The 8,742-nt window shown below is 42.1% G+C and overlaps 1 protein-coding gene across 1 annotated transcript in view; it reads left to right on the top strand.

Moving 5' to 3' along the window:
• The window catches only part of LOC307037638 (membrane-associated guanylate kinase, WW and PDZ domain-containing protein 3-like), an 89,676-nt gene extending 82,878 nt beyond the window's left edge, over positions 1-6,798 (top strand). The window contains 1 exon segment of the mRNA XM_079678686.1: positions 4,083-6,798. Within this exon segment, the coding sequence (XP_079534812.1) occupies positions 4,083-4,576 (494 nt within the window). The 3' untranslated portion in view covers positions 4,577-6,798.
• Positions 6,799-8,742: the final 1,944 nt, after the last annotated feature.

Consider the following 8,742-nt stretch of genomic DNA (forward strand, 5'->3'; position numbering starts at 1 on the left):
ACACACCTGATCTGAATCACAAACGGATGTGTGTGTGTGTTCACTCGCATCAGCTTCTAGAAATGGATTTCTCTGAAGCTCGTTCCAGCTTCTCCATAAACTCATCCCTCTTCTTCTCTCTCTGCTGCTTCAGTCCTGCTGTGCATCTCTCATCTACTCGGGGGGGATTGAACCGTCAGTGTGGGGTCATACAGATCTGAAACATGGCAGACATTACAGAGGGTTCATTACAGAGAGTCTGCAGAATATCAGGGTTCTGTCCTTCAGGTGCTTGTGTTAGCGTAGCATTAGCATCACACCTTGTTTCTTACTTCCTGTTGCTCGTTGTGTTAGCGTAGCATTAGCATCACACCTTGTTTCTCACTTCCTGTTGCTCGTTGTGTTAGCGTAGCATTAGCATCACACCTTGTTTCTCACTTCCTGTTGCTCGTTGTGTTAGCGTAGCATTAGCATCACACCTTGTTTCTCACTTCCTGTTGCTCGTTGTGTTAGCGTAGCATTAGCATCACACCTTGTTTCTCACTTCCTGTTGCTCGTTGTGTTAGCGTAGCATTAGCATCACACCTTGTTTCTCACTTCCTGTTGCTCATTGTGTTAGCGTAGCATTAGCATCACACCTTGTTTCTCACTTCCTGTTGCTCGTTGTGTTAGCGTAGCATTAGCATCACTACTTGTTGCTTACTTCCTGTTGCTCGTTGTGTTAGCGTAGCATTAGCATCACACCTTGTTTCTCACTTCCTGTTGCTCGTTGTGTTAGCGTAGCATTAGCATCACACCTTGTTTCTCACTTCCTGTTGCTCGTTGTGTTAGCGTAGCATTAGCATCACACCTTGTTTCTCACTTCCTGTTGCTCGTTGTGTTAGCGTAGCATTAGCATCACACCTTGTTTCTCACTTCCTGTTGCTCGTTGTGTTAGCGTAGCATTAGCATCACACCTTGTTTCTTACTTCCTGTTGCTCATTGTGTTAGCGTAGCATTAGCATCACACCTTGTTTCTCACTTCCTGTTGCTCGTTGTGTTAGCGTAGCATTAGCATCACACCTTGTTTCTCACTTCCTGTTGCTCGTTGTGTTAGCGTAGCATTAGCATCACACCTTGTTTCTCACTTCCTGTTGCTCGTTGTGTTAGCGTAGCATTAGCATCACACCTTGTTTCTCACTTCCTGTTGCTCGTTGTGTTAGCGTAGCATTAGCATCACACCTTGTTTCTCGCTTCCTGTTGCTCGTTGTGTTAGCGTAGCATTAGCATCACACCTTGTTTCTCACTTCCTGTTGCTCGCTGTGTTAGCGTAGCATTAGCATCACACCTTGTTTCTCACTTCCTGTTGCTCGTTGTGTTAGCGTAGCATTAGCATCACACCTTGTTTCTCACTTCCTGTTGCTCGTTGTGTTAGCGTAGCATTAGCATCACACCTTGTTTCTCACTTCCTGTTGCTCGTTGTGTTAGCGTAGCATTAACATCACACCTTGTTTCTCACTTCCTGTTGCTCGTTGTGTTAGCGTAGCATTAGCATCACACCTTGTTTCTCACTTCCTGTTGCTCGTTGTGTTAGCGTAGAATTAGCATCACACCTTGTTTCTTACTTCCTGTTGCTCGTTGTGTTAGCGTAGCATTAGCATCACACCTTGTTTCTCACTTCCTGTTGCTCGTTGTGTTAGCGTAGCATTAGCATCACACCTTGCTTCTCACTTCCTGTTGCTCGTTGTTTTAGCGTATCATTAGCATCACACCTTGTTTCTCACTTCCTGTTGCTCGTTGTGTTAGCGTAGCATTAGCATCACACCTTGTTTCTCACTTCCTGTTGCTCGTTGTTTTAGCGTAGCATTAGCATCACACCTTGTTTCTCACTTCCTGTTGCTCGTTGTGTTAGCGTAGAATTAGCATCACACCTTGTTTCTCACTTCCTGTTGCTCGTTGTGTTAGCGTATCATTAGCATCACACCTTGTTTCTCACTTCCTGTTGCTCGTTGTGTTAGCGTAGCATTAGCATCACACCTTGTTTCTTACTTCCTGTTGCTCGTTGTATTAGCGTAGCATCAGCATCACACCTTGTTTCTCACTTCCTGTTGCTCGTTGTGTTAGCGTAGCATTAGCATCACACCTTGTTTCTCACTTCCTGTTGCTCGTTGTGTTAGCGTAGCATTAGCATCACACCTTGTTTCTCACTTCCTGTTGCTCGTTGTGTTAGCGTAGCATCAGCATCACACCTTGTTTCTCACTTCCTGTTGCTCGTTGTGTTAGCGTAGCATTAGCATCACACCTTGTTTCTCACTTCCTGTTGCTCGTTGTGTTAGCGTAGCATCAGCATCACACCTTGTTTCTCACTTCCTGTTGCTCGTTGTGTTAGCGTAGAATTAGCATCACACCTTGTTTCTCACTTCCTGTTGCTCGTTGTGTTAGCGTAGCATCAGCATCACACCTTGTTTCTCACTTCCTGTTGCTCGTTGTGTTAGCGTAGCATTAGCATCACACCTTGTTTCTCACTTCCTGTTGCTCGTTGTGTTAGCGTAGCATCAGCATCACACCTTGTTTCTCACTTCCTGTTGCTCGTTGTGTTAGCGTAGAATTAGCATCACACCTTGTTTCTCACTTCCTGTTGCTCGTTGTGTTAGAGTAGCATTAGCCTCACACCTTGTTTCTCACTTCCTGTTGCTCGTTGTGTTAGCGTAGCATTAGCATCACACCTTGTTTCTCACTTCCTGTTGCTCGTTGTGTTAGTGTAGCATTAGCATCACACCTTGTTTCTCACTTCCTGTTGCTCGTTGTGTTAGCGTAGCATTAGCATCACACCTTCTTTCTCACTTCCTGTTGCTCTTTGTCTTAGCGTAGCATTAGCATCACACCTTCTTTCTCACTTCCTGTTGCTCTTTGTGTTAGCGTAGCATTAGCATCACACCTTGTTTCTTACTTCCTGTTGCTCGTTGTGTTAGCGTAGCATTAGCCTCACACCTTGTTTCTCACTTCCTGTTGCTCGTTGTGTTAGCGTAGCATTAGCATCACACCTTGTTTCTCACTTCCTGTTGCTCGTTGTGTTAGAGTAGCATTAGCATCACACCTTCTTTCTCACTTCCTGTTGCTCGTTGTATTAGCGTAGCATTAGCATCACACCTTGTTTCTCACTTCCTGTTGCTCGTTGTGTTAGCGTAGCATTAGCATCACACCTTGTTTCTCACTTCCTGTTGCTCGTTGTGTTAGCGTAGCATTAGCATCACACCTTGTTTCTCACTTCCTGTTGTTCGTTGTGTTAGCGTAGCATTAGCATCACACCTTGTTTCTCACTTCCTGTTGCTCGTTGTTTTAGCGTAGAATTAGCATCACACCTTGTTTCTCACTTCCTGTTGCTCGTTGTGTTAGCGTAGCATTAGCATCACACCTCGTTTCTCACTTCCTGTTGCTTGTTGTGTTAGCGTAGCATTAGCCTCACACCTTGTTTCTCACTTCCTGTTGCTCGTTGTGTTAGAGTAGCATTAGCATCACACCTTGTTTCTCACTTCCTGTTGCTCGTTGTGTTAGCGTAGCATTAGCATCACACCTTGTTTCTCACTTCCTGTTGCTCGTTGTGTTAGCGTAGCATTAGCATCACACCTTGTTTCTTACTTCCTGTTGCTCGTTGTGTTAGCGTAGCATTAGCATCACACCTTGTTTCTCACTTCCTGTTGCTCGTTGTGTTAGCGTAGCATTAGCATCACACCTTGTATCTCACTTCCTGTTGCTCGTTGTGTTAGCGTAGCATTAGCATCACACCCTGTTGCTCGTTGTGTTAGCGTAGCATTAGCATCACACCTTGTATCTCACTTCCTGTTGCTCGTTGTGTTAGCGTAGCATTAGCATCACACCTTGTTGATCACTTCCTGTTGCTCGTTGTGTTAGCGTAGCATTAGCATTACACCTTGTTGATCACTTCCTGTTGCTCGTTGTGTTAGCGTAGCATTAGCATCACACCTTGTTTCTCACTTCCTGTTGCTCGTTGTGTTAGCGTAGCATTAGCATCACACCTTGTTTCTCACTTCCTGTTGCTCGTTGTGTTAGCGTAGCATTAGCATCACACCTTGTTTCTCACTTCCTGTTGCTCGTCCCCTCAGGTTCGAAGGACAAAGTAGCCGCTCCCCTCCGACTCTCTGAGGGTCCGTCCTCCTCCTCCCTCTCTACCTCAGAAATATCCCCGTCTTCCCCCAAAACCTCAGAGGAAAACAGATCCAGATCGCACAGCCCCAGGAAGACGGAGAGGGAACACAGCGGGTCTCTGGAGGACATGAGGAAGGACGTGAGGAAGGACATGAGGAAGGGTCAGAGGGACCATCATCATCATCACTCCTCGAGCCCCAGGAAGACCTCCAAGAACCAGGAGGAGCCGGGGATCGGAAAGTCTGACGTTGACGGGACCCTCGGCAGGAGGAGAACGAAGGAGAAGGAGGAGGAGGTGAAGAAAGAACCCCGAGGATCCAGTAGCAGCAGCATTAATGATCCAGGGTGCAATGGGGTCAATAAGAAGACCCCCACCATCTCCCCGGGACCCTGGAAGGTGCCCAGCTCCTCAAAGATCCACAACCAGGAGTCCAGCTACGCAGACATTTAGAGTTAGAGGGAACCCGCAAAGCGATCGTTTAGATTCTAATTTAAAGACTCACCAAGTGTGCCGTCCTGAAGAAATCTCACCTGCGTCCCCGGTGATTAAAGACTCCGGAAGGTGTAGAGAAGTTGAAGATAAGTGAAGGAAATTGGGGAGACAGAAGTACTTGATCAGAACTTGATTATAGAGGTGGTTAACTAGAGGGTGAGACGAAGGGACACATCACCAATCCTCGCCAACAGTTTTCATAATGGGTGTATTGTTAAGGACACATGCACACAGGCTGAATCTGTTATTTTGAGGTGAACTTATCAGCAAAACTATATTGAAAGTGCTCGCGTTTGAGAAGAAGTGACGAATCCCAGCATAAACATTTCAAACCATTATTAAATCATCTAAAATCCACTGGACGGCAACAGCAAGCCGAAGGAGCTTTATGAAGAAATGTTGATGCTTTTGCAAAAGGTGAAGGACCTCGAAGTGATTTTAACATTTATAATTTGCATTTGTGCTCAAACACCGTTCTGCTGAGCATGCTACGCTAACTACAAGCCTCTTGGGATCCTGGAAGTGTTCAAAGAACTTAGGGAAAAGTCAGATTTCTGAGAAAAAAGTAATCATTTAAAAAATTAATTCTGAATAAAGAAGTCCAATCTTAGAAAAAAGTACAATTTTGTGAAAAACATTTGAAAGATGTCAGAAATCTGAGAAATAAGTAAATTCTGAAAAAAAGTCAAAATTCTTAGAAAAAAGTACATTTTGAAGCAAAAATCCAGAAATCTAAGGAAACCGTAAATTAAATAAAAAAAGTCAGAAATCTGAGAGAATATTAAGAATCCTGATTTATTTATTTTATCTAATAGGTATATAGGTCTGATAAATAATTGTTGGGGAAATCTAAGAAAAGTTCAAAATGCTGTGAAGAAAAAGTTAATTTTGAGCAAAAATGTAAAAATCGTAGAAAAAAAGCCACCGATCTGCTTCGCATGCTACGCTAAAGCTAGCCTCTTTCACAGGCGGCAACACTTGGTGAGTAATGAATATGCTAATGATCCTTTCGTGGGCAGACGCACATTACTCATTGAAGGATGTTTGTAGCTATGCCACCTCGGACAAAGCAGATCGCTGCAGCCTCTCACTACTTCTGGTTTATTTGAGTTATTCTTTTTGTTATTCTTCACCCAGTTTGCCTCGGTCCGTCCGCGACACGATGTGCGATCGGGAGGATTTTACCGTACATTTGGGGTGCTTGGCTTTGTGCCAATCAGAGACTCCGGTTAATCTGAAGCTGCTGCGACGGCGAGTCACTGTGAGAAAAACCACCAAATCCATGTTGGTCATTTTGAAGGATTTAAAGGTGCAGATTCTCGTCCAGGTGAGAAGCTCTGGAGAGAGAAGCGTTTCCTAAAACCAGCTGCAGAACAGTCTCTGGCAGCTTTGGACTGTTGTCATGCAACAGCAGAGACTTTGAAGGAGCTTTTTATGCATCAATCAGCAGACCAGATACTTGTGGATAAACCTCTACTGTTTGTTAATAATGCAGCATCATGTCACTGAGATGTAACACGTCCAAGCTGAGTCATTGTCTTCTACCGTGAGAAATAGATCGTGTAGTTAAAATAAGAATCTATGCACTCTATTTCTACGTTTGCATCTGTGTGTGTGTTTACCAGCTTATTTTAGATATGGACTATAACCCCAGAAACATATACTATTATTTAACAAAGTGATTACACGTATATCCGCACATCATTCACATTAATGACATTTCTCACAAGGCACAAACTCTCATTCTAACCTCCAAGATCTACGTCTGATTTATTTTTTTATTTACTATATGATCCATAATGTGAGAATCAATACCTGTTGACATCACACCTGTCCTGTTTGTGTTATCAATACCTGTTGACATCACACCTGTCCTGTTTGTGTTTACTTGTTGACATCACACCTGTCCTGTTTGTGTTTACCTGTTGACATCACACCTGTCCTGTTTGTGTTTACCTGTTGACATCACACCTGTCCTGTTTGTGTTTACCTGTTGACATCACACCTGTCCTGTTTGTGTTACCAATACCTGTTGACATCACACCTGTCCTGTTTGTGTTACCAATACCTGTTGACATCACACCTGTCCTGTTTGTGTTTACCTGTTGACATCACACCTGTCCTGTTTGTGTTATCAATACCTGTTGACATCACACCTGTCCTGTTTGTGTTACCAATACCTGTTGACATCACACCTGTCCTGTTTGTGTTTACCTGTTGACATCACACCTGTCCTGTTTGTGTTATCAATACCTGTTGACATCACACCTGTCCTGTTTGTGTTTACCTGTTGACATCACACCTGTCCTGTTTGTGTTTACCTGTTGACATCACACCTGTCCTGTTTGTGTTATCAATACCTGTTGACATCACACCTGTCCTGTTTGTGTTTACCTGTTGACATCACACCTGTCCTGTTTGTGTTTACCTGTTGACATCACACCTGTCCTGTTTGTGTTATCAATACCTGTTGACATCACACCTGTCCTGTTTGTGTTATCAATACCTGTTGACATCACACCTGTCCTGTTTGTGTTTACCTGTTGACATCACACCTGTCCTGTTTGTGTTTACCTGTTGACATCACACCTGTCCTGTTTGTGTTTACCTGTTGACATCACACCTGTCCTGTTTGTGTTTACCTGTTGACATCACACCTGTCCTGTTTGTGTTATCAATACCTGTTGAAATCACACCTGTCCTGTTTGTGTTTACCTGTTGACATCACACCTGTCCTGTTTGTGTTTACCTGTTGACATCACACCTGTCCTGTTTGTGTTTCCAATACCTGTTGACATCACACCTGTCCTGTTTGTGTTTACCTGTTGACATCACACCTGTCCTGTTTCTGCTTACCTGTTGACATCACACCTGTCCTGTTTGTGTTTACCTGTTGACATCACACCTGTCCTGTTTGTGTTACCAATACCTGCAGACTCCCTAAAGATGAAGAGTCGTCACAAAATGCTTCAGTGTGCAGAACGGGATCAAATGTAATGAAAACAGGGATTTACCTTCCAGATGAAAAGTGTATATTTTTAATTTATTGGGATTGTAGTGTGGAGTGCAGAGACATCTAGTGGCTCATAATCAGAAGTAATTTATTGTATGACGGGCTGCTCTCTGATATCGTGGCCTTGCATTGCTCCAACATATTATTATATATATAAATAATAAGACATATCTTTTAGTTTTGACATCCTGGTAGTTGTAAATGTTGTACAGCACATGTATAAATATTTACCTCATGCAGAAACGATCCTCTGTAAATGGTTTCATTATTTTTTTAAGGGAGCTTGAGAGGAAGTGATATAAAAGATATGGGGTGAAAGAAATAAAGATCTGTCATGGCGCTCGGTTCATGATAAATAAAGGTTTACTGAATAAAACGGGACGGAGCGTTTGTGTTTTTTTTAAGTGGATTTAGGAAAGCAGAAATCTGACGAGACGTTTTTGAGAAAAAAAGTAAATTAAAGTGAGAAATCTGAGAAAACTATTGGAGTCGGAAATAAGTAAATTCTGAATAAAAAAGTCTAATCTTAGAAAAAAAAATGAAAGAAATGAGAAAGATGTCAGAACTCTGAGAAAAAAAGTACATTTTGAGCAAGAATTCTGAAATCTAAGTAAAAAGTATATCAAATTCAAAAAGTCTGAGAAAATATTAAGAATCCTGAATTCATTTTTTTTATCAATTTGAATGAATTTAGAAAAAAGTGAATTCTGACAAATTCAAAATTGTGTGTGTGTCTCAAAATTGTTGAGAAAAAATTAGAAAGATGTGAAAAATCTGAGAAGAAAAGTCAAAATTCAGAGGAAAAGGTAAATTCTCTAAATAAATACAAATAAAGTAAATTTTGAGGAAAAAATCATTTCTGAGAGAAAAGTAAGAATTGTGAGAAAAAAAGCCAAGAATTTGAGAAAAACATTTCTCAAAAAAAAAGTACTTTTTGAGCAAAAAACTCATGAATCTGAGAATTCAAAAAATCAATTAAAGTTTTGGTCATATTCAAACAATTCCCACATGGCCCTCATCCTCCAAATGAATGCGTGGGCACTTTCTGTGAAGCACCTTCAGAGTTTGTTTTGTTTTTAAAGAGTGCTTTATTTAAATTAATCTATTATTA

The sequence above is a fragment of the Notothenia rossii genome (genome assembly GCF_949606895.1).
Source record: "Notothenia rossii genome assembly, chromosome: 4".
NCBI lineage: Eukaryota > Metazoa > Chordata > Actinopteri > Perciformes > Nototheniidae > Notothenia > Notothenia rossii.